Source organism: Agelaius phoeniceus, chromosome 30 (genome assembly GCF_051311805.1).
Source record: "Agelaius phoeniceus isolate bAgePho1 chromosome 30, bAgePho1.hap1, whole genome shotgun sequence".
NCBI lineage: Eukaryota > Metazoa > Chordata > Aves > Passeriformes > Icteridae > Agelaius > Agelaius phoeniceus.
Window position 1 is genome coordinate 4,617,222 of NC_135294.1, and position 26,480 is coordinate 4,643,701.

The window sequence follows — 26,480 nt, forward strand, 5'->3', positions numbered from 1 at the left end:
AGATCACTGAAAGCAGTCAGTGTCAGGGGACAAGCAGACATTTCTCCGTTGATTTAGAGAGAAAAAATAGAAAAAGCGAAAGTAAATTAAAGAGAAAGAAACTATTTTGGTTACCTTTCTCACATTTCTTTTTGGAAGCTGACGAAGGAGGAGGAATCATAGGTAATTTCATCAACTCAGCACGATTTGACTCATTCAGTAGGTAGTGGGACTTATAGGCATAGGAACTGAACAGGGGGTCTGAATGGTCCTGCACTACCAGCCCTATACGAAACAAACAGAAAGAGATGAGTTGCAATGAAACTACCCATGATTCCATGAAGGAAAAACCAAATACACCCAATGAGCACCTCTAATGCGTTATGTGGGAATGAAAAAAAGGATAAAATGAAGAAAAAAGGAAAGTCTGACAAAGTGTCTGCGCTAACAAAGAGGAGAGACTGTGCTGGAGAGACTCAAACTTAACTGGAAAATCTTGCAATGAAATAAGCTGCTTCTAAGTGGAATTTCAATTGGTTTTTTACCCTTTTGGACAAGCACAAGAAAAGCAATAAAAGATCCCCTCTCCTTCCCACAGGGCAAAAGGAAGCTCCTATGTAGACTGGGGTGATGGTCACTGCAGCTGGGCCATGCTCTGAGCTGGGGCTACAGATGGAACAGAAACTGGGAATGAGAACTCACTGTCCCACTCCCTACAAGCCTATCCCTGAGATCTTGCCTACAGAAGGGTTTTGCCTCTGTAATTGTGCTGGAAAGCAAGGAAAAGGTCAGTGCTCTGCAAGGCACCAAGGGAGAAGCACAGATGGAGGTTCTGCCCTAGGCTGTGGTGGTGAAGCTCCCCCACCCAGCCCTCCCAGGGCTGCTCCAGAACAGTCCAGCACTCAGTTCCCTACACAGCTCCATCCCAGGCCTTTGCAATTCTCTGTCCTGCACCAAGAAGAGCTTTTCCTCATTGCTCCAAAGATCCAGGCAGCCCAGCTGAGAGCCCAGAGCTGCAGAGAGAAGCACTTGGCCGGTAACTCATGGCAAGAGCAGAGCAACTGAGCCCCAAAGAAGCAGGAAAGATGAGCTGCCAAGAGAGCTCCCAGCTCTTCCCCTGAGGGCTGGACAGAAGCTCCTGGATGGTGCCCAAAGCACTGCTGTAAGAAGACTGGGGTCAGCCCACCTGGACATGCATCACTGGGAGGATTCCTAAAACAAGGGAACCTACACATGAACTGCACCATGCTGGAGTTATTGCAGGGGGCTGAATAAGAGGTCTTTAAATATCTTGTATTTCAAGTATCTCACTGTAAGCAAGTTTGTATATCTTACAGATTGTCTCTCATCTACATTTCTCACTTCAGTAACTGCACCTAAACACAAAGTCTCTGCTTCTGATAGCAACTAACACTAATTAAATCAGCACTAATTAAATTCTCACAGAGATGTCCAAGGATTTCTGAAGCGTTCAGTTGCCCATTTCTTTCTGAGCAGGTGGCTCAGTGCTCCTGATTCCAGCCAGGTCTGGTGGACACAAGCCCCACAAGAATGTTCTAGAGGAACAAGTACAGAGCTGCTCTAAGACACAGAGGATTCAGGCAGTGGCAATGGTTTGGAACTGTTCAAGTTCTCCTAATTAAGATCTGGGGAATACACAGGACAGGGAATTCTATCTGCCAGGGCACAAGAGGTTATTTAGATTGCCAGGAGAAAATACAGACTTGTGCAGTTTCATCTCTGATGGAGCCAGATTCAGGTATAAAGAGAATTACTAAACAAATGTAAAGTGGAAAGAAGAAAAAAAAAAAAAAAGCATGAAAAATTCCTTCTGCATTTCTTGTCATTCTGAGATGTGTAATTATTCCTCTGCTCTTGCAAAGTCAAGCCAAACTAAACTTCCACCTGAATGAACACAAATGAAAACAAGTAACTTCAGGATCCAGCTCACTTTCATTTCCCTATTAGTGACTCTCAAAAGTGCTGCAGAGACCACATCCAATATAAACTGCTGGCATTCTGTAGAAAGTACACATTAATATTATTCCAACAGAATAATGGTACTTTTGAATCTTGAGACCAAAGTAACTGCTGCACCAACATTTTTTTAAGCTGCTCTCTGGCAGAACCCTGGTGACTGAAGAACCATAAAAGTAACGAGTGGGAAAAAAGTTAAAAAGAAAAAAAAAGAACTTTGACACATGGAAAAGCTTAGCATGAAACCTGCTCATACAGTACTGCTAAAGGTTTTCTTTCAAAGTTCTCAAATGTGAAGGCAGTTATAAATGGAGTTATTCTAGTTCATGAGTAAATCCCACCTTTTAGCCTTAAAACTTAGTTGTAAGTTTGTAGCAGTGAAAGAATTTCATTCTGCTTAATATAGTGATTAACAACACAGCATTCTCAGCATGAAAAGGCTGGAATGGGGGGGATTGGGATCTGCTTTTCCCTACTGGCAGAACAAGTGGGCCTGAGTGCCTGGTGCTGCTTCTGGCTATCAAATGGACCAACACAGCGAGTTGAATCTCATGAGAACCGCTGACCAAAATAAAATAAAAATTAAATTCCATAAAAAATCCCAGGCAGCATTTAACCCCAGCAAGCCCTAAGGGAGGAGTTCCTCATGAAACACTATTTTTATCACTAAACTGCACAAATGACAACAGAACTATAAACAGGGAAAAAAAACCCAAGTGTCTCACCTCTTGCACAAACGAAACAAAAGCCTACATTTACAGCTGATGAGGAGTGAGTCCTTTTGGAATGGTTACTACAGATGAGGATGTGGGATGACACAAACAAGCTTCCTGCAGCGATGCAGCCGTCTCCAGAGTGATAGGCCACGGGGCAGCGCAGACATCTCGCCATGCGACCTGCTCAGAAACAGCAGAGACACCCAGGGCTAGCACCACCCAGCTGGAAAACACCCCTGGGAACAACCAATGCTCAGGGCAGGACAGGCCACAGCTTCCCACAGGCAAAGGCAAGGCTGGGTCTGTTCCAATGGCAGTACTGTGTAAAAAAAGGAAACAGCTACATCTTTTTTCTAAAGAAAGTTTTGAAATATTACCCCTTAACTTTTGCTTTAAAATTGTTAAGAAAAACTTCCATCATTCTAGAGGCTATTTGTTTGCTTTAAACATTTTAGTTCATTTCTAAAAGGATCTTCTTCCTTGCAAAACAATTGTTCACAAGGCCACCACAAATTGTCTTCAAAAATCAACATTCTTTGGCCTAGTCCTGTGAACCCCTGGCTTCCATTAAACATGTCAGCCTGTTCTTCTAAGCCTTCTGATGTTTACATTCTTGTACCAAACTTTCTCATGTGCTTTTTACTTTATGACCAATCACCATCAGCTGTGTCTGACTCTGAGGAGTCAGTCACCAGTTTTTCATTATTATTCTTGTTAAGCTTTCTGTCTGTATCCTTTCTTTCTTTAGTATAGTTTTAGTATAGTATTCTTCAATATTATGATCGTATCAATCATATCATATCAGCCTTCTGAGAACATGGAGTCAGATTTTCATCTTTCACCTTGTCCTGGGGACCCTCACAAACACCACACAGGTGCAAGAGGTCCTTGCATCTGGTAAAACACCTCACAAAAGGGATTAGTTTCTTTGTTCCCTTCTTTTTCTAGTAAATTGCTCAGGCAGGACTTTTTGGATCCTGTCCAATTGGGTATCCTTAAGTTTGAGGTGAAGTCCCCCAGGTCTCTATGAGATGTCTTCACCTAACTGAGGAGAGAAACTTCTGGGCTTATTCTCTTTTTAAGGGGACAAAAGATAGTTTTGTCACTCCATCAACAGGGGGCACATTCCTATACAAGACTTTTTGGCTTCTGTGCAATTAGCTATCCTTAAATTTGAGATGAGGTCCCCCAGGTCTTATAAGATGTTTTTTCACCTAATTGAGGAGAGGGCTTATTCCCTTTTTAAGGGGACAAAGAATAGTTTTGTCACTCTGTCAACAGGTGGCACATTCCTACACGAGACTTTTTGGCTTCTGTGCAATTAGCTATCCTTAAATTTGAGGTGAAGTCTCCAGGTCTTATGAGATGTCCTTCCACCTAACTGAGGAGCAAAACTTCTGGGCTTATTCCCTTTTTAAGGGGACAAAGAATAGTTTTGTCACTCTGTCAACAAGAAGCACACTCCTATAGGAGACTTTTTGGCTTCTGTGCAATTAGCTATCCTTAAATTTGAGGTGAACTCCTCCAGGTCCTATGAGATGTCTTTCCACCTAACTGAGGAGCGAAACTTCTGGGCTTATTCCCTTTTTAAGGGGACAAAGGATAGTTTTGTCACTCCTCCAAGGGGACAAAGGATAGTTTTGCCAACAAGGGGCCCATTCCTGTGGCTGGCCTCACCTTTGCTGGCTTTGTGCATGTCCTTGTCCATGGAGCAGGCGGTGCAGCAGTGCTGCGGGCAGCGGAAGCCGCGCGACTCGAACAGGGCCGTGGCAAACTTGCGCACGCAGGACTCGTGGTAGAACTTCCCACAGGTGCTGACAGAGCAGCGCTTCACGTCCTTGCCAGGCAGCTTGCAGGAAAAGCACGTGTGCTCTCCTTGGAAAAGAAGGAATAAGGAATGCCAGCTGTAAAAGCCAACTCTGATGTGGAAACCCAGGGCACCGGGAATTTCTCTGTCTGCTTTGGGGTGCCCTGAACGCCAGGGGAGCTCTGACTTTGACCCTCGTTCATGGAGAAAGTTTTCTGGATTTTCAAGATAGACCAGAATCCACAAAAGTGTGAAATAAATTATAGAGAAGTGTATCACTTGAGGAGAAATTTAGGTTTTGGGATTTTTAGTGTGCTGTGGATGGAAGCAAGATGGAGGGCACAGGGTGTCATCCTGGGTCTCTTCTTCTTCCTTCTTCTCCATGGGTTTGGGTGGCATTTTGTAATTGGGCAGAAAAGTCTGCATTGTGGGCTCTGTGGGATCAGTTATTGGGTTAAAAAGGAAAATAATCCAAGTGTCAGCTCTTAATTGGATAGTTTAGTCTTAAAAGACCTTGTAACAAGAGATTGTTGGCTATTTTGTGCCTTCTAATGAAAAGCTGCTGAACTCACAGTAGTGAGACTGCTTTACTGATAAGAAATAATAAACATTTGAGTCTGAACATGAACTATTGTCTCAAGTGCTTCAATCCAGACCCAGAGAAACTCACAACTGAAATCCCCACACTTTGACATACAGATATTGTCCAAACAAATTCTGAAGCCAACAGACTGTGAGCAATACAGGATCCTTTCCATCCAACAGGCTGGGTGATTACTGTGACCCACAGTAACACTGGAGTAGCTGCTCACATAAAAACCTCTTATTCCAAGTAAAACTCTAAGCAGCTCATTAATTTTTTTTTCTTACAAGGCACTTGCTAAATGGAAAATGAGAATCTGGTCTCAGAGGTTAAAAAAAGCAGCGGAATAACCCAAACTTAACTCAGAAACCCTCAGAAAGCACCAGAATGTGGCTCTGACCAGAATATGGCTCCTGAGCAAAGGGGGAAATCCCTGCCATTTTCCAGGCACAGGAACACACACTCACCATTCTTACACTCGCTGCAGATGAACTTTTCCTCAGGCATGGCCTTCAGGCCCAGACACTCCAGGTGGAACATGCTGCAGCACTCACCCTCGCAGGCCAGCAGCGACTCGCCGGAGCTCTCACAGATCTGCAACAGGCAGAGAGCTCAGCAGGCAACAGGGCACCCTGACACACCAGGGACTGCCAGGAGCTAACTACAGAACTGTCTGGAATTGCTTCAGAACTAGGGTAAGGCAGGAGAAGTGAACCTGGCAAGCCTCAGGGCGAGGACAATCGCAGCACTCGCTGCGCCTTGCTCTGGGGTAACGGCGCAAGCCAAGACAGAGACAGGAGAGGCACCACAGCACCCACCTGCCCTCCTCCATGCCAGGGAACAAGCTGCTCTTGCTCTTCAGGTCCTTTACTACTGACCAGGGAACTGGACAGAACATCCCAGGATTTATTTTTTTTAAATACTGAACAATTCTCACTCTGTCCTATCCTGACCAACCATCTGGAATCTTCAAATGGAGCAGAAAATGGCATCTGCTTTTTCTACTGATGCTGGCAGATATGGATTAGACATTGCCTTCCAGCTGCTGAGCTTTCTGGCCTGCAGGAGGGCTTAGGAATCACTTAATATGAATAATTTCCAGAGCATAAAAACTCCTAAAAACCTGGATATTTTATCTGAGAGGTCAAATTAAGAGAACTAACAGAAATAGGGGATACATATTTAGTATCCATCACTTCCCAGTATCACCAGTTACCTGACAAACAGTGTCTTTTTTACTTGTTCCAGTTCCTCTCCTGGATAAGCTGGAGTCCACTGACTGCACATCTGAGGCATCAGCATCAGCAGTGGCTGAGGGGCTGTCTGAACGCTTCCCAAAACTGCCCTACAAAGAGGAAAAACCCACGGCTCTCAAACCAGACAATGCCAAACCACAACCACCCTGGGAAAAAAAGATTTCTGTCACTGTTGATCAAAAAGAACATTTGGTAAGTCAAGAGACACAAAGGTCCTGGAAAGGTGCTGGACTTCACTGGGATGACACAAGTGCTGCCTTCTTGATATATTTCACCTGTACAAGCCAAACACCATAAAGAGCTCTCTTACTTTTCCAGACACTCTTTGGAGTTACACCAGATACAGCAGCATCTCCCAACTCCCCAAGAATTTCAAACCTTCCACAGAACAAACCATGATCTAAACCAATGCTTTGCTAGACAAAGTAACAGGAAAATTTGTAAGTAAACATTGTATTTTCACAACAAACCAGTGGAGAGGATTAGAACAGACATGGTTTTGTGTTTTTAGATAATAAAAGACTCAAAATTTGTAGAAAATAGCGTTCACCTATTTAGCAATAATCAACTGAAAAGCCTCTTGTACACTGACAGCTTGTTCAGGTTCCTGTGAGAACCAACACACCTTTACCTGCAAATCATTGAGTCCTCTGGAGTCAGAGTCAGACGTGTCCCTGTAGGCTGAGCTGGTCAGTTCCATGTCTGTGGAGGCACGACTTCTCTTCTTTAAGGGTTTACAGGAGTCTGAAATCTCACTGGCACCTTAACACAACACACTACAATTAGTTTAATACATGGTCTCGACTTTCTGCCTAAACTTAATAAATGAAAGAAAGATGAGGGCTTGGATTCCATTATCAGTCTTAATTTTCAGTCTGCAATTTTGTTACTAGTTGAATTCTCCCTGAAAATTAACTGAAAACCAGCTTAGGCAGAGTTTTGACAAACTTTTTAACACGGTGACACAGTGGAGGAAGGCAATAAATTGTCTCTAAGGGAAGATAAATCCTTAGATTTTCCTCTTCATCATCCATCTTTAACTTTGGCTAAGCAGAGACTTTTAAGAAATGCCCAGAAGGACTTGGGGGCTTACAGCACATGAACAAACACCATCCTTCCCCCAGCAATGCACGAGGCCCAGAACCCCAAACACAGCTTGTCCCCAGGGAAGCTGAGCTCAGCCCTACAGAGCACCAACATCGTGGCTCACAGGGAGCAAAGCTGCTGCCCAAGGGCCACAGGCCACCAAGGTCAGTCCAGGTAATTTTCACCTGTCACTCACCTTTCTGCAACCCCGTCTTCACTGCTGCCAGTGGGACAGCTTCAACCTGTTTGAAAGGAAAATCCACAGTTAACACCAGAGGAAAGTTTCTCCCTAGTACCAAAAAGCAAACAGGTCAGTTCAAGGGGTTACAATTCAGGTGGGAGCTGCCATCCCCTCCTCAGCCCGAGTCTCCACGTCCTGCTGGATCCACTCCTGCCTAGGCTGGTGCCCGCAGCCCTGGCAGCCAGGGGCCACTAGCCAGGGCCACCAGGCAGGTCCTTCCTCTCTGCCCTGGGGCAGGAAGGTGACAGGAGCGCTGTATCCGTGTCCAGCAGGCAGGAGCACCCTCGGGCAGCCACCCCTGGTGCTGTGCAAAGCCCACGGCTGTGTGAGCACACTGGGTGCCCCTGGCAGGGCTGGCACTGGGCTAGTGAGGCACAGGGTGGGTCACTCGCTGCTCCCTGCAGCTCCTGCAGCCCTTGCTCCCCGTCTAGAGCTCTGCACGGGCCCACCCAGGTGCCGTGGTGCAGGGCTCTACACAGCTGGAACTCCAGGGCACAGGCACTTCAGCAGACAAATGCACAAGTTTACAGTCTTGCAAAAGCACTTCCAGTCCTCGACCCTAGGGAGAAGTTTAGGAACTGTTCTGCCAACACACATGGAAGATGTGGGAATTTGGTGACTGGGTAATATTTACAGAAGAAAGCTGTTGCCTAAAATCCTGTTTTCAAGGTTAAGAATTACAAGTTATTTCTTTGCAATGTGGTTACATATGCATGGAGAAACACATTTAGTAAATATTTAAGGATTATTCTATAATTTTTTTAAAAAATATTTTATTTTGTTGTACAATAGGTAAAAACATACAGTAGAAGGATTTGTATAGGATACATTTTGTAATACAAATATAAAATCTAAACAATCACTTTTATTTCTCCACTAGTCACTGTAACAGTAGCATCAACATTTTGTTTTTCCCATTAATTGTACTCGTTCCAGTTATAATTTTATACCAAGTTGTTGCAGACTAACTGGGGAATCAAGAAAACTTGACTTTGGGTAACAAATATTGTTGCATAATTGTAAGAAGTTAGTAAGTTTTCTTTTTTAAAATTTAACTTAATACATTCAAGGTTTTGCGCATTACAGTGCCCCTGGGTTTCACTTTAGTCAGATACTTCTCCTGAGAAAAGCACTTTTAATTAATGTCCACAGACTGAGTCAGCCAGGTAAGAGAAGCACATGAAGCTACCTGGCATCCATGAAGTTCATCTTGTTGGTTCTTATACCTTTGTTAAATTAAGAAACCTTTACAAACATAATAAAACAACTCTTTTGAAAGGGGGAGGCTGCAACAGCTCGTGCCAAGAGGCTCCACAGTCCACATCAGGTGTCACACACCCAACACTTGAATTGCTTTAAAGTTTCAGCAAGAAACTGCCTCGAGCTGGAGCACTCCTCTGCTGCACAGCAGTGCAGAAATGCTGCAGCATCAAAGGAAAAATAAGGAAAAAAAACCCCAAAAAAGCAACCGAGTTCACTTTCAGTCTCTGAAGTGAAGGAAGTGCAAAACAAAGCGCAAAGGGCAAAGAATAAATAAAGAGATAAAAATATTTTTTCCCCTTCCCATATAAATCTTCATCCTGACTGTCTCTCTTTAAAAATTCTCACTGGGAAAAGCTAAACTATGAAACATTTATATAAAATTCTCAGCTTTCAGACAGAGGCCCTTGAAGCGGGAAAAATCAACCATGCAAGGAGAAGAACCAACAACTTTGACAAACTTGTTTAAAGTGTATGCAGGTTTTAGTATTTCTGTCCATCCACTGCACTCTCCTACTCATTTCCACGCAGAAATGTTTTATCATTAAAATTTTCTTAAAGCAACAACATTTGTCTGTCTGACATCCAGATTAAAGGAATGCCCTGTACACGTTAGAACTATTTCAGGAAAAAATGGTAGATCCCAGAACTGTTTTGCTGATGTCTGCCAACATGAAAGTCTGACTATTCATCTTTAAGTGAAATCATTCTTGAAGTCCATTTTCAGAAGTGGTCAAATTAATCACTCTAACTTCATTTGAAAAACAAAGCCTCAACACAAACCAGCAGCTAAATCAAGAGCCAAAGGAAGGAACCTGGTGGCAATTCCATCCAAGAGAAATCACTGAAACAAACCCATTTTGCTCAGAACAGAAATCTCAAAGGAAACATGGCAGGTTCATTAGGAGTCATCCATCACTGCGTGCCCACTTCCATAGCCTGACTGATACTGAGAAGATGCCAGTAGCAGAGTCACAGCAATGGCATTGACAGGGGGATTTCATGGAGGATAGTCCAAACCGAAACCCGATGGGGAAAAATGGAGAAAAATAAAAAGGCACCAATATAAGCCACAACATTTATGAATACAATATATTTTAACTCTCTACATGGAGGAAGCCAACCTGCTCCTTTTTGATCTTCTTCTTTGGCACAACTTCAGTGGATTTCTCAGACTCGGAGCGGGTTCGAATCGATCTTCTCTGTTGCTTCTTTTCTACAGAACCTGAAGAAGGAAAAAGGTTTCCATTATATGATTCCTCGTATTTCTGAGGTACAGCAAGATGTGCAACACCAAACCAAGAGGTAAAGGAACGAAACCAAGACTTTGTCCTCTTTTGAATGTTTTATTTTTAAATTCAGTTCCAAGCTATTGACCAGCTGGTGCTGTGGCTGCAGACACACATTCTGATTCCAGAGATCAGCTTCAGAAAACAGACACAAGTAACAGACTGGAACAAAAGGCTGGAATTCAGATAAGGGCAAACAGATTTCCATAATCCATAACACACCTCTCTGGCATGGTCTTCACCTGGGTAATTCTGAACCAAACAGTCCATCTTTGGTGTTTTGGGAAGGTAGCCACAACCAACTCCTTGAACAAAAACAATCTAGAAATTTCAGACGCAAAGCACAGCTTCGGGATTTCCTCCAAAATGCCAGATCTGTGTCCCCCTCTGGGGGTGATGGCCTCTGTCACATAACTACAGCCAGTCCCACCCTGTACCACCTGCAGCCACACCAGACCTCAATGCTCACCTGAAAGTTCTGAGGTGAAGAAAAACTCAGCACAAACAGAGGCATCAACCATGATGTGTTACCGTCATTAATGAATGTGAAAAACAAGTTTTTAAAAGCACTAGCATAGAAAACAAACTCAGATTAATGAAGGTTACTGTGACATTTTAACAGATGAAGAGGGAGCTACTGGGGTTTTGGCAACTAAGGCTGGCAAAATCAAAAAGACCTTTCTGTGCTCCAGCACCTCCCAAACAGGCACATGGAGAACCATGGACACGACACTCAACACTGTGGGCAGCTGTTGGAACAAGCACAACACCTGGAGCTGACAAAACTGGCACCTGAGCATTTACAATGAGCTGCTGGGAAGTATTTTGCTGGGTTTTCAGCCTGGGAGGTTTCACCTATACAAGACACAACTGGGAAATAGTTTGTTTTCTTCCAAGCAAAACTGCAAACTCTTGGGAGCTGACTGTGTCAGATGGATGCACTGCTAGGAGCTGTAAACCTGCCTGGTCTTGTCAGAAGATCAAGTATCTAGAGAAACACACAGGCTTGAACCAGACTGAAAGACAGCCTTGCAAAAGAACTGCAGAGAAAAAAAAACATGAAAACTCCTCTTGATATATTGGATGAGTATTTTTCCCATGGCTGCATGGCTTGGGAATGTCTCAGTAACTAAACTACACAGCTGGAAAAGTTATCATGTTACAATAACTGGATTTCTGAGGGGGAAAATTGGTTTTTCTTAGAGGGAAAAAACGTTTACAGCATATTAATTAATGAATAATAGCAATTAGTTATTAATAATTTAGAAATTAATGACTGAGGTCAACATCCATCATGTCTGTCCACGTGTAACTTCTGGTTAGGCCCCATCCCTTGAGGAACTTGCACAGCAGCAGTGGGTCTCCACATCAGAGCTGGGGAATATCTTTTGTCACTTTGCTGACCAAAATCCCCTGAAGCAGCTTCAGGTAAATTTGAGCAGATGTGACCAACATCTTTAAACAAGAATGGATTTTCTCCCTGAAGCCAAGGAGGTAAGATCAAGCCCTGGATCAGAGAATTCCAGAACCAGAGTGTCTAATGTTGGCTGATAGCAACATTGACCACTGCAATGGGCACTTTTTCCTCTTCCTGCTCTCCAAGGATCCAGTCATCACCTTCACAATGCTCCCATCCCATCTTCAGGTATATTTTCATCCAAAGTTTCAGGACAGATGTTGGACCAGGCCCTCCACCTTGCTGGAGATAAATCCCAGTTCAGTCTCTGCAGGCCAGAGGCACCTGGGATTCTCAGGGCTGCTCTTGCAGTTTCAAGTAAGGGAATTACCTTTCCAGCATTATTGAATTCTGTGTCTCTAACTGCAGGTTAGCAATAAGGACTCCCAGAGTCAGTCTGGCAAATACTTTACCGTAAAGGGATTCTGAAGTTCCACTGACCTTACATTTGAAAAAAGGACTTGGCAGTTATGTTCCACAAGAGGGGACCAATAACTGGACTTTGGAAATGGCTTTGAGAGTGACTGGAGTGTGCACTGCAGGTAAGCTCAGGCACTTACAGGGTGTTAGCAGGTGGAGTGTTACGTATCCAAAAAGCCTAAGAAAATGAAAAAAGAGAGGCTCAGAATTCTCACCCCCTACATCTGAGGTGCCAAAGGGAAGCTGAAGCCTTTAGATTCCAGGTGAGAGAAGCAGAATGGAGATGGCCTCTCCTGCTGCAAGGCAATTCAAGGAGCAACAGCAACCACAGCTGGAAAGAACCACCACTGTCAACAGCAGGGGAATCCCCCCTCACAGCAGGAAATCCGAGTGCTGCAGTCCCAAACACTCCATAAACCAGCAAATAATCCTGCCTAAAACCATCACACAGACAGAACCTGAAATGTGTTTGCAGAGGACTCGTGGATGCTGACCACTGAGATTTCCAACTCTGGTTCTCATCTATTTCATGTTTGGAAAGGGAGAAATAATCCAATCGATGGATAGTTAAAGCAGAAGTGACACCTGGCAACATGATGAGATTCAAACAGCTCATTCAAGGTATTCCCATTTCAGGCCCAAGTTCCATTATTTGCTTCAGTGGTTCTTCTCCCTCAGACCTGATAGATCAAAACTCACTGCTTCATGATGTACCCCCTGAGATGGCTTCAGAAGGCAAGCAGTACCTCATTTGGATGGAGTTAGCTGAAGCAGCTTTTAAAAATCCCTGTTTTTTAACAGGTCATACAAAAACTGAACAACAAAGCCTAGGGAGTCTCTATCTCGAATCAGACATTCCCTACTGAAATGTGCCACTTCCTGACTCTTTTTGCTTTCATGACAGCTCTCATATTTTCCATTTGGGACCAAAAGCCATGGCAATACCCTGCTAACACACATCCACTGGGTTGTCTTCTAAACCAGCTTTCCATTGCTCTGCACAGGACATCATCCCTTGAGCATGTTGTCTCAGGCTGGAAGTTGCAGACACAAAGTTCAGAGGCCAAACCACCAATCCCACCCCACAGCCACGCTGTGTATGTTGGCTCACCATGTGTGACATTAGCCATGCTCATTACAATTCCTATGTGAACAGAAAGATGTTAATCACTCTTAAGTAATGAGAAAATGCTGGGTTTGGTACTTGAATTCTCATGCTGCAGGCTCAGGTTCAGAGCAGGACTGCAGTTTCCCTACCTGCTGCCCCAGAAGTTGTCTCAGGAGAGGACGCGTTTTGCACCACTGCTTTCTCACTTCTCTGAGCTGATGAAGAATTCAGTTTCTCTTGTCCTTTGACACTTATTTCTGTTTTGTTACCAACTCCCTTGAAAAGAAAAAAGGAAAAGATTGTCTTCCCCTGTTACAAAGCTGTGCTGCTACCAGGTAACAGGCCTGCCCCTGAATCTCAGAACAGAAACAATCAATGCTCTCCAACCCAACACATAGACAGGATTAATCTACTATGGAGCTGCTTCCCTGCACAACTTTCCACCCCTCTCAATCTCCCCTCACACACAAGGAAAAAATAATTCCAGTGACTTTTCTAAACATTACCTTCTCTATAGGGCTTAGGATGAAATAAACACTCTCCAGGTAGAGAGGCAGAAGAAGGAGGCAGAGAAATAGTCCTAAGCCTTTTCCTTACACTGACTGTGGGAAGCTGCTGTGCACCTGAAGGAAGCTCAGAGGCAGAACTCAATTTAAAAGTCTGTTACACAAAATGTAGTTATTACTTTTTAGTACATTATTAACAGTTTTGTCATCTGTTTCCCACAAAACCACTGATTTTATCAAGAATTTTTGGACTATTTCAACTAGGAAGCTGAATATATTTAATAGATATTAAATATATTAATATTAATTATATATTTATATAATATAATAATATATAAGAATGTAAGAATATATTAATTATATTAATATATTAATATCTAATATATTTAATGTGTTATAAACAAAAATACAGCCATCTGTAGGGAGCTGCTCTGCCACCAGCAAAACAGTTACTGCCAGAGCTGCACTGAACATGGGCTTCAGTGCCCTGAAAGATTCTGTTGTCACATCTGTCTCTTAATCTCTCAATGAAAGGAACACGAGTGGTGAAAGCTTGGTGGACACAGCTCAAGCTCCCCAGTAAGGCAGACTCAGGATAACTCAGGAGCAAAAGAGGGGGTCACTGCACCAAGCACGTACCTTGGTGGAATAAACAAATTGATCGATGAGCTTTCCATCCCCAGCAGCATTCTGAAGGGCAAAAACCTGTTCAATTTTAACAACCGGAGACATGTTACACTTTTGCAGATCCAGGTTGTGCATGGTGATGGAAGCTGGCAGGGATTTCCTAGCTGCAGCTGTTTTCCAGGCGATTTTCACAGGTGGAGCCTCCTCCTCCTCTGGGCTGGAGTGCCTGCGCTGGCCCTGCCGGCGCTCACCGTGGCAGGGTGAGGAGCCTGGGGCCGCGCTGCCGTGCTCCGGCTGCGAGCTTGGCGCCGCCTTCGGCCGCCGGTTCTTCTTGGCCTCTGATTTGGAAGCAGCAGTCTTTTTGGCTTTGGCCAAAGCCTCCTCTGGCTCTTGGTCTACGTAAATGAAGGTGTACTGTTCTATCCTCTCTTCCCGGGTCATTTTCAGCGCTTTCTCGGCGTGGGCAATGCCAATGTCCCACTGTGCTCGCTCCCTCTGCGGCCGCGGCTTGCGAATCTTAGGGGACAAGACAAGCAGTGGTTACCCTGAAGATTTTGCCACTACATCACTTAAACACAACCCTGAGGATCTCTGCATCTCTCAGGCAGCAGTCTGCCCTCCATTTACAGGGTATTTTTGACACTGAATGTATGTTGCCACATTCTCTTCATAGAGAAAAGCAAGGCACAATTTTTCCCAAGAATATTTCTGAGATTCACATTCCCTGAACCTCAGAGAAAGAGAAAGCACAACTCTTATCACTTGCTCTGCCTGTGTGATAGTTGTGCCAAAGCAGAATGCAATATAGAGACTGTTTATCCAAAGTGAAGATGTTTTATTTCCTTGCCCTATTAGGGCTGAGAGTGTGTGTGTGTCTGGACTGTCTGCTGACAGACACGAAGCAATCAAGAGAAGTGCAGCTCTGTGCAAAGTAAGTGCTTGGCAGATTCAGTTTAGATGAAATGTAGATAGTATAGTATAATAAAGTAATTAATTAACCTTCTAATGAGTTAGACTCAGATACATTATTCTCTCCCCATCGTCAGAGTCATCCTTTACTTCAATAAATGCAGACACAGAATTCCCTGCTGGTGAGATGCAGCCAATCCTTCTCAGGGCAAAGCCCTGAAGAGTTCCAGACCTGCCCTGGAGCATCTCCCTTACAGAGATGATCCCCCCAGTGCCCCCTGTACTGTACCTTCTGCTTCTCAGAGTGGTTGCTGGCTTGCTTGGCTGCCTCAGCCAGTAACTGCTCGTACTGTTTGTGCCCTTGGTACTCCCGGACGCGCTTCTCGTGCACCCAGGCCCGCTCTGGCTGGTTGCTGAAGAACTGAACGTGGTATTCCCGGGCACCTGAAAGGGCAAACACCACTCAGCAGTTGTACCAACACTGCTCTGTTCAGCTCACACCTTCCTCCTCCCCAGTGCTTCCTTCCTGCAAGTGGAGGTACTTGGCCCAAGTGGCCCAGATCCAGAACAGTTTGGGATGGATGCTTGTTATCGTGATGTTTTCTGAAAAATCCCTTTGCTAAGGATTTTCTCAGAAAAGAAATGTAAACAAGAATTATCTGATTGCTTGGAATGTAGTTTGGAAGTTGCTTACCAACAGGTGTATCTTGGATTGGTTCCATGTGAATTGTTTTAATTTAATAACCAATCACAGCCAGCTGTGTTGGACTCTCAGAGTCTGTCACAAGTTTTTATTATCATTCTTGTTCTAGCCTTCTGATGTCTCCTTTCTCTTTCTTTAGTACATATAGTTTTAGTGTATCATTTTCTTTTAATATAATACAATATCATAATTGAATAAATCAGCCTTCTGAGAACTTGGAGTCAAATCTCGCCCTGGGGACCCTCACAACACAACAACAGATGCTCAGGACACCCTGGCCACACTGAACTCTCACAGTGACTTGAGAAAAGCAGAAAGACCTGGGCACTAGCCCGTTCCCACAGTGCCACCTGCAGAGGTCACATACCAGGTACCAGTTCTGTCCTGTTCAGCACACACACAGCAGAATTCACCCCACAAAGGCAGTTTAGAACGAGGGTATTTTTAAGAACAGAACAGCTACAGACTGTCATAACCTGCCACTCTGGCAAAGAGCTTCCTCCCTTACCTCTTGTATTAATTTTGGTATGCACATCAAGCTGTGGATCACAGGACACCATGCAAGGCCACCATGGGTACGTCCCCACCTTGGACCAAACCAGATCCCCAACCTGGAACTTGACGTCGTGGGTGACCTGCGTGGGAAGGGATGGCACGAGCTGCTGGACCTGCAAAGGAAACACCAGATTAAAGGCACAGGAGAGGATTTAGAGCACTTGGAGATGCACACACCATCCACAGGGACTTGTTGTTCTCTCAGCTATCCCTGAGGTTTGATAATCCAAGATGAGAAAAACATTTCTTAGAAATGTGAAAGAAAAGGAGCTGCACAGAGCTGGGATTTACGTAACAACACTGCTGACAAACAGAGACACAAAAGAGCAACTGCCACCCCCTCAAAAAGGATTCTGCTTCCTAGGTTGATTAGAAATACTGCTTTTAGGAATAAAATAAAATCAATATTTAGGAATAAAATAAAGCAATAAATCCAGTACAATAAGAGATGAGTTGATGCAGTAATGAGAGTAATAAGAGTTTAAAAGAAATGACAATTGATTTAGCAGATAAATTAAAGACTCAATGGAAGAAATAGTCCAAAAATAGTGACATTCTCTGAGTTCCAAAAGTGTTAATTGGTGCATGTACTAACCGGGGCTTCCTCCAGCACTGCATCTTCTCTTGGTCTCTCAGAGAGTGTGCTAAGCCTCTCATTTGGTCTCTAAGAAATGGGTAACAATAAAGAGAAAAAAGGAAAACAAGACTTACTGTAAGGGGACAGTAAAACAACAGAAGATAATAGTGAAACCAGGCAGAAGAAAGTAATTCACAGAGAGAAAGGCAACCATGAACCCAGAAAATGTGAATATGACTATTCCTTGTACCAAATTAACACAGTAACATCACAATAAAGAAATACCTTGTTTCCCCTACACTATTTACATTACTATCACACCTAAATATAACTGTGCTCTCCTGTAACAGATGACAGAAGAACATACATTCAGAAACAGCAAATCCAAGTAACTTTCCACCTAAAATAACACACAATTTCCAAAAACCAGAGAACCCCACGTGAGGATATCCACAGAGATGCGGTGAGTCTCACTGTGCACCAGTTACTCGCAAGAACTGCAGTACATAAATTATGCTAAATATACAACATGATCACTGTAAAATCAATGTTATATTGCATAGAGTTGACAAATATATTTGGAGGATCAAAAATCCACAACACAGAGCAGAATCAGCCCCGACTAGAAGCTGACAGTGATGTGGGGTGGGTGTGAGGGGGGACAGGGGCTGAGGTTCAGGAGACAAGTGCCACACACTTGCTTTTCCTGCAGCAAAGAAGCCAAAGGACTCAAAGAGCAGCAGCAGGAGTAGTCAGACACAAGCAGTGAGGAACTAATAATGCTGAGGAGCCTGTTATTGCCAGGCCACTCCAAGCACAGACCCTACACCAGTCCTGGCTGTGTGCTCCAGAGAACTGGGGACACGAGGAAAGGGACAGAGCAGCTCAGGTCAGGGGGGGCACAGCCCAGTGTCTCATCTGGAGCTGTCTGGACACAAGCACCATTCAGGACTAATCACTTTGCTATTTGCTGTGCAGAAATTCTTCCTCCCTGCACAGCAGGAAGCACAGCACTGACTCCTGCCCTTCTTTAGCTACAGGGAATTACTGAAACCTCCCCTCTGCCAGGAGAGTTGAGCTGGGTTCACAGGCTGCAAAACTCCAGCTCCTCACAGAACACAACTGCTGAGCAGAGAGGCTGATTCTCAAAACAAGGATTCAGAGCTTTATGTTGACCAGTGTTTTCACATTTCCATTTTAAATCAGCCTCTCCAGTACGGGCATCCCCTCAGAGTCAGAGGATTTTCTCTGAAATTACAGCATCAGAATAAGGAACAACTGGTGACCATCTGACTTGCCACAGCCTCGTTGAGTGCAAAACTATAAAACAACCACAGTTGTACCAAAAGTTGTTTGTTCCTATGAGGATGATCCCAAGTCACAAGTCTCACACCTTTAACACTGAAGACGACAAAAGTGTACATGAAGATGAAATCGTGCAGTGGAAAGCAAAATGATGGGACAATGGACCTGAGACTGCCCTGGCAAACTCATACTGAGCACCACCAGCAGAAAATCCTGCTCCTGTCAGAGCAGGCCATGTCTGAAACAGGGCTGGGTTACAAGAAACATTTATTGCAACACCACGTTTAGAAAGGGAAATGAAAGCAACAAGGAAGACAATAGCAAGACCAAGATTTCTGGTGAACTCTGGATGACACACATGACTAGGAGCTTGGAATTCAAGATGCAAGGTTTTAGTTGAGTCTGTGAGAGACAGAAGATTCCATTCTCATGGCAAGCAGGTAACAGAGCCAGAGGGACAGGCACAGCTGAAGCTCCAGGAGCAGAACAGGAGTCACTGGTAAGAGGGGAAACAAACTGACAGCCTGATGTGGGGGTGATGGAGTCTGGCCAGAAAGCAGGTACAGTGCAAGAGACACTGCTCAGAGAGGGCCAGCAGGACACAGCAGCTCCTACAGCCTCACAGGGGCCCCAGCACCTCCCTGCAGCACAGAACCCACTCCACCAGATCACAGCTGGTGCCTGCAGGACAGCATCTTCTCCCTGAGAGAAGTGCAAGCACCAAGGGCTTTCACAGGCCTGACAACAAACTCAGCTACGTTCTGTAACACTCCAGCCTGGGCTGGGCAACTTCTGTCCCTGCCAGAAATGGCCATTTCCCCATTCCTGGCACTTACCAGCCTCTCTGCCACCCATTCCCTCAAAGTGGGAGAGGCAGAAAGCAGCACCACAGAGGTGGCAGGAACAAGCATGAGAAAAGGAAACAGAAGTATTGGAGTGGCTTATGAAACTGAAAGAAAAAGAATGAGAGGGCACCACGGTAATCTCGGTTTTTGCTTCCCAGAATCTCATTTAACACCACCTGATGTACATCCTCTGGATATGGACAATATGGTACAAGATTAATTAATGTTTCACTGCTGAATACCCCAAGGAACCTCACTTTCCACTCCACAATCTAGCACTCTTTTGAGAGGCAATTTCAGGAATGTGTGAGCTCTTGTCCAGAAGTTCCATCTCCAACACTGGCCAGAGCGTAGCAAACTCTAAACACCTTATAACACTAAATAATATTTAAAACCAATTTTCTAAGATATGTTTTTCACATGAGCCTTTAAACCAACATCGTGTTACCTACAGACACAGCTCCTGGCAACCTCATCCTGAGGCTCTGATGAGTAACTAAAGCCTGGTGACTCAGCGTGCACACAGCCAGAACAAGGACAAAGCCTGCTGGACACGCTCTCCATCAACAATACCAGGTGTACAGATGGCTGAATTACCATTCCACTTACATTTTGCTCCTCTGGTTCTAATTTTGGAATTTTGTGTGACTTGCGCTCTTCCGAGCGGGAAGAGTCATGCTTGCTACTTTTTTTCCTTTTCTCTTTCCTCCCTTCATGTTTTGCCTTAGCGTACTCCCTCGCTTGGACTTCATTCAACAGGTCCCCACACAGGGAGGACTCAAACAATTCCCTGCCGTTCTGGATAGTTTTGGTTATTTTCAGTTTGATCTCTGGTGAGCCAGTCTTCTTTGGAATCCCCACTTGTGGAGGTGGTGGTGGTGGAGGAGGCTGGGGAGGAGGGGAAGCTTTCTCCAGCACTTCGTGCTGCCTGGCATTGGAGTTCTCCAGCTGGTAATACTCCGTGGGGCTGAAGTTCCTGCCAGTCCCAAAGCCATTGGCAGATCCATTGGGATACTGAGGGTAGCCCTGGTACTTGCCCTGGGGCTCGTACATGCTGATGGCCGGGGGGTAGCCGTTGGTGAGGGTGGGCAGCTCCTCGGAGGGCGTGGGGTACTGGAAGCCTTGCTGCAGCGCGGCCTCGTACGGCGTCCGGCCCCCATCCTCGGCAATGTCACTGCTGCCATCAAAGGCCTCCTCTTGGCGGATGTTGGCCGAGTCAATGAGTTGAGGTGGTTGCTGAATTGTGTTTCCCATGATCCCTTGCATGAAAGAGAAAGAGAAATCCATTGTTCTGCTCCAGCATCCTTAGCTTTCCCTTTTTCTCATAGGGCCTAGAGGCAGGGGAAGGGAAATAAGAAGTCAGTGTAAATTAAAAAACAGTAATTAAGCAAATTAAACAGTTGAGGAAAAAAGGGATCTCAAGAACAATTTCCCCCTCTCTATTCAGCAGACAACCTCACGTGGATTTAGAGAGGACTGGTGTTACTGGCATGTCTCTCATATGGCAAATTCTTCTTTTCCAAGACATTTCAAAAAACATCTGAAGCACCTACAAGTGCTTAAGAACTAAAAGCCCAAGTATTACAAAGTCAAAGTAACAGTGCCAAACTCCCCAGCCTTCCTAGTCATGCCCTAGGAAGGGTTATTCCAGCCTGGACAGCATTTCACCCTGCAGCAGATAAGAGATACTAAGATGTCCTGACACAGTCGCTGTAAACTGCACAAGGCAGGAACACCACAGAAAGACAAACAGAGAAACCTCTTCTCTTCCTCCCTCCCCACCTCCTTGTCAAAATTTGAGACATGAGCAGCCTTTGGGCAAGCCACAGGATGCTCTGAACAACAGCACAATGAAAACAAGTGGGTTATTCCACCTTGGCCACTGGGAAACCAGTGCTCAGCCTCAGATGGAGCTCCCCAGCCTCTCCCTCCCCAGAAAAGCAGGGTACAATCTGCACTGGCTCCCAGCAGCTGTGTGAGGAGGGTTATTCTCCTGCCCCTCACACTTTATTTTAATATTAATCACTGCATGGTTCAGAGCCTCAGCATCAAGAGACCCCCAAACCCAGAGGTTACTCACTGAGTGAGATTCCACACCTTCAACCTTCCAGTGCGTATTAAAACACCACAGTCAGACTCAATCAAAGTCAGACTTCCAAAACTCAACTGCAGGCTCAGAGAAGGCTTTGGCATTCATGTAAGCAGCTCAATGTTCAACAAGAAGCAACACAAAGTAACTGACCTGACCTGCAGGTAAGAAACACCAGTTTGCTTCCCACAAGGTTAGTTCAGCCCTTCCAAAGCAAACACAGCCCCGTGGTATTTGTTCTGCCTGTGTGGGCACACAGGACGGTTACTGTGCCCTTTTGGTCTGGGTTAGAAATGACATTAATGCATCCCACAGACACTTCTAAAGAAAACCTCCACTAAACCCTGCCCACATGCAATTCTCACCCTCCCAGAGCCGTGCATCTCAATACCTTAGAGATTTCCTAACACTGAGAACTTCCCTCCTCTAAGACTGCAAAAAGTAACTGAAGTTCCAACAGGAACAAAAACTCTAACAGATTTGTGCTGGATGTTTTGGGGTGATGCTTTTCAATGATCTTCACACTTGGATTAAATTGATGTTTGTCCTCATCCTGTGAGATTGACTTGGGCACGTTTGTCACTGTAATTAAGCAATTCATGGCAATAACAGCACAAGGCTCTGCAGCAGAATTTTCTCATTGCAGGAACTTTTGAACCTTGGGGCCATGAAACCATCCCTTCCTCCACAGCTCTGCACATCAGCCAGCAAACCAACACAGGCAGCAGCATCAGGGGCAGCAGAGCTGAGGAGCAGCACTGGGATTGCACAGCAAGGTCAAAAACCCCAACCCACCCCTGTTCTGGGAAGAGGAAGTGGGACTATTTGTACAACCTACCACTGAATTGTTACTTTCCATCTGCCAAACCAAAGAGCAAACAGTAGATTCTCACACTAGGCTGGGTTTTATTTTTTACTAAACCCAGGTTCAATCTTCTGAGTACTTATAAAAAACTCTTGGGAAGCTGTGGCAGCACTTGAGGAACATCCACAGCTGGGAGGGCACAGTCCCAGCTGCCAATGCAGCTCCCACAGGCTCTGCAGAGGTGGCTGCCCTTGTGCTTTGTTTTGCTACATGGCAGAAATGTGGATTAATGAACTCCAAAGCACTGCATTTAGGAGCCACCAGTTAAAGAACAGTTATTTGTTTTTTTTTTCATTTATTCTGGAGCTCACCTGTGTCTCTCAGCCTGTGCTGCACAGCTGGGATACCCCATCCCAAAGTGGTTCCTCAGGAGCTCTGTACAGGCTGAGAACCAGGGTCAGGGCTCCACAAACTGCCCCAGCAGCCCCAAAGCACTGAGGCTGCTCTCTGCCCCTCACTGCCATCACTGTTAACACATCCAGACCTTCCCACTCTCCTTGCCCAAAATTCTGCCCCATGTGCTGCCCAGTGAAGTGGCACCTGGGCAGGATTACAGTGAGAGGGGACAGGCCCTAGAGTGACCCACAACACCAGGACACAATGAGGAACCCTGAGCACACAGCAATCTCAACAGCCAAACCCAAGCAAGGATCACTTTGTGGATGTCCCTCCTAAGCACTAATGTGAAGAACACCCCACTGTCACCACAGAGAGCTGTCCCTGCCACACAGCAACACCACCCAGACCACGGGGTAACAGGATTTCCAGCTGATCTTGCAGAAAAGTATTCCAGAATAAATTCTTCTCACTATGCCAGTGATGACTCTATGAACCCACCGTGTCAGCCTCCTGTGAACTGTACAGTTTGGCTTCCAAACATGACCCATAACAGATCCTGCACTGATACAACACTGGAGATGAACAGATAAAGAAGGTTCATCACTTCAAGGTTTATAGGAAATGGACACTTCACAGCAGCTGCAAACAACTTGAAATCAACAATGAAACAATTTGAAGTTAACACTTTCAAAAGTACAGCTGTATTTCCTAATGAGAGCATTTCCTCTTTGAAGGTGAGAGTCCCCCATTCTGCTCAAGTCCTTTCCAGGGCAGACAGGGACACAAGGCCATTTACAAACACTGAGACTTGACACACCTTCTGTAAATATTTTCCTGTCATCCAAGGGAGAGTCACAATTCACAGGAACAGAGGAAAAGGTAAATGGTAAAATATAAGCAGCACAGAATAAGGCAGGTCAGCCTAGTAGAGATCTTCTTTAAGTAAACACTGGTAGTTTCAGTTCCCATCCTGAGCACAACTCAAAAAACCAGTTCCACTCCAAGAGTGAGTGCTCAGTGAGGGGAAGGTTTTGCAGAGATTATGAATCCCTCCAGGTTCACCTTTTCACCAACAATTCCACTTATCTAAAACCAGTTTTAGTATGAGTATTTTTCAACTTTGCTTTCAGAAAACAAGACTTGAAATTCTCAAACCTTGCTTCCGTGCTGCATTGGACTAAATATCAACTGACCTCAGATTATCAATCAACTCCAATCCTGTGTGATCACAGCTTTTCTATTCCCAATCAGGGACACTGGCTGTGACCACAACAGCTACTGATGGAGTCCAGCATACACACATTTGAAACAGAGGCTTCACCAAACCTTCTCCCACCCTTTTCTGGTGACAATGCCCACCCAGGGCTAGTGCAGTCAGAGGTAAGGTGTTTTTTGGATGGAAGGTGTGTGTTGTGAGGCAGGAGCTGGAAGCACTGCTGTGAGTCAGACGTGTGTGCTCAGAATGGTGTCACTGCCTCGTCACCCTGAGCTGGCCTTTCTATCACCAGCCTCAAAAGCAGAAGTTCCAGGACATCTTAATGTCCAAATACCACCCAGTTCCTGTCCACAGAGACCTAAAGCAGAGAGGTACAAACCTCTGCTCACGTCCTACCGACCCCTCCTTACCCCACAGATATTTACTGCCATTTCCTGTGCTGTTTCACCCCAAAGTATCTGAGCTGCACTGGTGCTGCTCTGCTCAGGCACCCAACAACACAGCAACTGCTCTCAGGAGCTGCTCACTGCTGCAGGTGTCTGACAGACAGACAGAGCTGCCTGGCTGGACAGGCCGGGTGTCTGAAGTGATGCAATCACTCCTGACCTCTCAAAGCCCTAAGCCTGCAGTTCACACACACCTCACTCTCACACCCTGCACCTCACTCCTCCCCTGAGCTGAGCACACCCACTGCTCCTGGTCACATTAACCACGACCCAGAGGGACACCTCTGTCACCTGGAACATCATCCTGGTGGGTCAGAACTGTATGAACTGCAAAGAGAAATAAAACAATTGTTCCTACTAATCCCTGCATTCAGTCTGTGCAATCTGCTTTGTCCCATCCTTCTCTGCATGTCCTGAACAAATCCCCCAGACAAAGCTCTGTTTGCACACGTTAAGACAACGCCAAATTTTCACCTGCACCTGAGTCTTTAACAGGAAACCCACAGCCTGTGGATTTTTCCTGACTCCAGCTGGAATGAGCTGTTCCTCCTGGCAGACACCAGCGGTGAATCAGAGGCCTCTTGACAAACTTTAAAGCATGAGGTGAGGCTGCTCCCCTGTACACCTTTGTAAAGGTGTTTTGTATTTGGTTTCTGAATGCCAGAAAAAACAGTCACGTCTGTAACTGGGCTAGATAAGGGCATTTGGAAGAAGTTTCCCACGGTGCTGTGGAAAGAAGCAATTTCGGCAGCAGAGAAAAGGGGTTTGTCTGAAAAAGGAGCTCAGAGACTCATTTGTTTAGAGAGCCATGGGATTCAAACGGAAAACATGGAGCAAAAACTCTGGATCTTCAGGAAAAGTCATGGGCTAATACTGCTATGAAGTCAGGTATCACAGCCAGGGCAAGAACCACAACGTGTCTCACACAAACCCCCTCAAACTCAGGCAAAGTCACGAAACTGGAAAATGCAAAATACGTTTGTATTAAAAGAAAACATAAAGTCTTTGACCACCATCCTTCACTCTTACCCTGCACCTTCATAAAGCACATGCTCAGGCTTTGGAGCAAAATCCTTCCAAGCAGTTCATAAAAAGAAAATAATAATTAAAAAAAAATATATATATAACTACCAAAGTATTCACTGGGCATCTCTGCAAAAGGTCACTGAAAGACCTGAACAGCCATCAAAACGTGCTACAGTTTTCCCATCAACTATAACAACTGGCAACTTCATACTGTCCTTCGGGCTAGTATAGATCTGTAGAACTGTGTCATCATTAAGACTTTTAACAACAAATTGCACTGAAACAACCGAGCGCAACGACAGCGAAACGAAAGCACAGCGAGACCACAACAAAGTGCAGCACAACGCAACAGCACCGCAGAAAAACAACAGCAGAGCAACAACAAACCCTTCGCTGATGCGCAGCTCTTCCCGCGCCCAATGAGACCCCGTTCCTCGAGCTGCGGAGGCCGCGGCACGGTGACACCGACGGCTCCGGTGGGCAAACCCCGCAGCAGGACGGGGCTCGGCCCCGGTGAGAGCGGCGGGGCCGGAGCGGGGAGCGCGGAGCCAGCCGGGGGTCCCGCAGAGCCGGGGCCTGTCCCGACCGGGCTCTGCCCTGGCCGGGCTCTGCCCGGGGCCCGGCCCCGCCGCCCCGGTACCGCCGCAGCTCCCTCAGCAACATGGCGGCCGCGGCCCCTCCGCCCCGGGGCCGCCGCGGCCCCGCGCTCACCTTCAGTCAGTTCCATTCTCACGGCCCCGCCGCGTCCGCCCGGCCCCGCGCAGACAAAGGCGGCGGCGGGGGCGGCGCGGGGCCTCCGCCTCCTCCTCCTCCCGCAGCACCAGCAAGGCCGCGACGGAGCCCCGGCCTCGATTTCCGCGCCCCCGCCGCTGGCGCCGGCTCCGCCCCGGGGAGGCCGCCCGCCCCCAGCGCCCGCCGCGGCCGAGGGAGGCGCTGGCGGGGCCCGGCGGGTCCGGCGGGTCGGCGGCCGAGGGAGGCGCTGGCGGCGGCGGCGGCGCTGGAGCGGCTGTGCCGGTGCGGCCCCGCCGAGCGCCTCCGCCCCCGCCCGCCCCCCGCCGCCGCCGCACTGCGCAGCCGCGCGCGCACGCGCCGCCCTCGCCCATTGGCCGCCGGGGCGGTGCCCGCCGCGAGGCATCACGGGAGGTGTAGTTCGGCCCGGTGTGGCGGCGCCGTGACCCCAGAGAGGACCGGGGACAAGAGGGGACTGGGCGGGATTTGTGTCCTTTTCTGGGCCCCTCGGACAAGAGGGACGAGGGGCTGGGCTGGGAAGAGCTGTAAGAAAGGAAATTTAAAA

At 46.2% G+C, this 26,480-nt stretch overlaps 1 protein-coding gene across 9 annotated transcripts in view; it reads right to left on the minus strand.

Moving 5' to 3' along the window:
* NSD3 (nuclear receptor binding SET domain protein 3) overlaps nucleotides 1-26,237 on the minus strand; it is a 39,851-nt gene extending 13,614 nt beyond the window's left edge. For 2 of the 9 annotated variants that reach the window (XR_013185585.1, XM_054650674.2), the window contains exons 1-15: nucleotides 25,898-26,237; nucleotides 19,815-20,536; nucleotides 17,074-17,142; nucleotides 16,432-16,591; nucleotides 15,510-15,664; nucleotides 14,324-14,827; nucleotides 13,328-13,454; nucleotides 10,030-10,130; nucleotides 7,601-7,646; nucleotides 6,944-7,080; nucleotides 6,279-6,407; nucleotides 5,530-5,656; nucleotides 4,350-4,547; nucleotides 2,682-2,852; nucleotides 115-264 (exon numbers count right to left, since the gene is read on the minus strand). Coding sequence is in view for 8 of the 9 variants with exons in the window: in XM_054650674.2 (XP_054506649.1) it covers nucleotides 115-264; nucleotides 2,682-2,852; nucleotides 4,350-4,547; nucleotides 5,530-5,656; nucleotides 6,279-6,407; nucleotides 6,944-7,080; nucleotides 7,601-7,646; nucleotides 10,030-10,130; nucleotides 13,328-13,454; nucleotides 14,324-14,827; nucleotides 15,510-15,664; nucleotides 16,432-16,591; nucleotides 17,074-17,142; nucleotides 19,815-20,492 (2,752 nt within the window). In the remaining variant the exon portion in view is untranslated. Of the gene's footprint in view, nucleotides 1-114; nucleotides 265-2,681; nucleotides 2,853-4,349; nucleotides 4,548-5,529; nucleotides 5,657-6,278; nucleotides 6,408-6,943; nucleotides 7,081-7,600; nucleotides 7,647-10,029; nucleotides 10,131-13,327; nucleotides 13,455-14,323; nucleotides 14,828-15,509; nucleotides 15,665-16,431; nucleotides 16,592-17,073; nucleotides 17,143-19,814; nucleotides 20,537-25,573; nucleotides 25,792-25,897 lie in introns of those variants that run through there. The other 7 variants (XM_054650676.2, XM_054650675.2, XM_054650686.2 and 4 more) reach the window with 7 other exon arrangements.
* Between the last annotated feature and the right edge of the window lie 243 nt (nucleotides 26,238-26,480).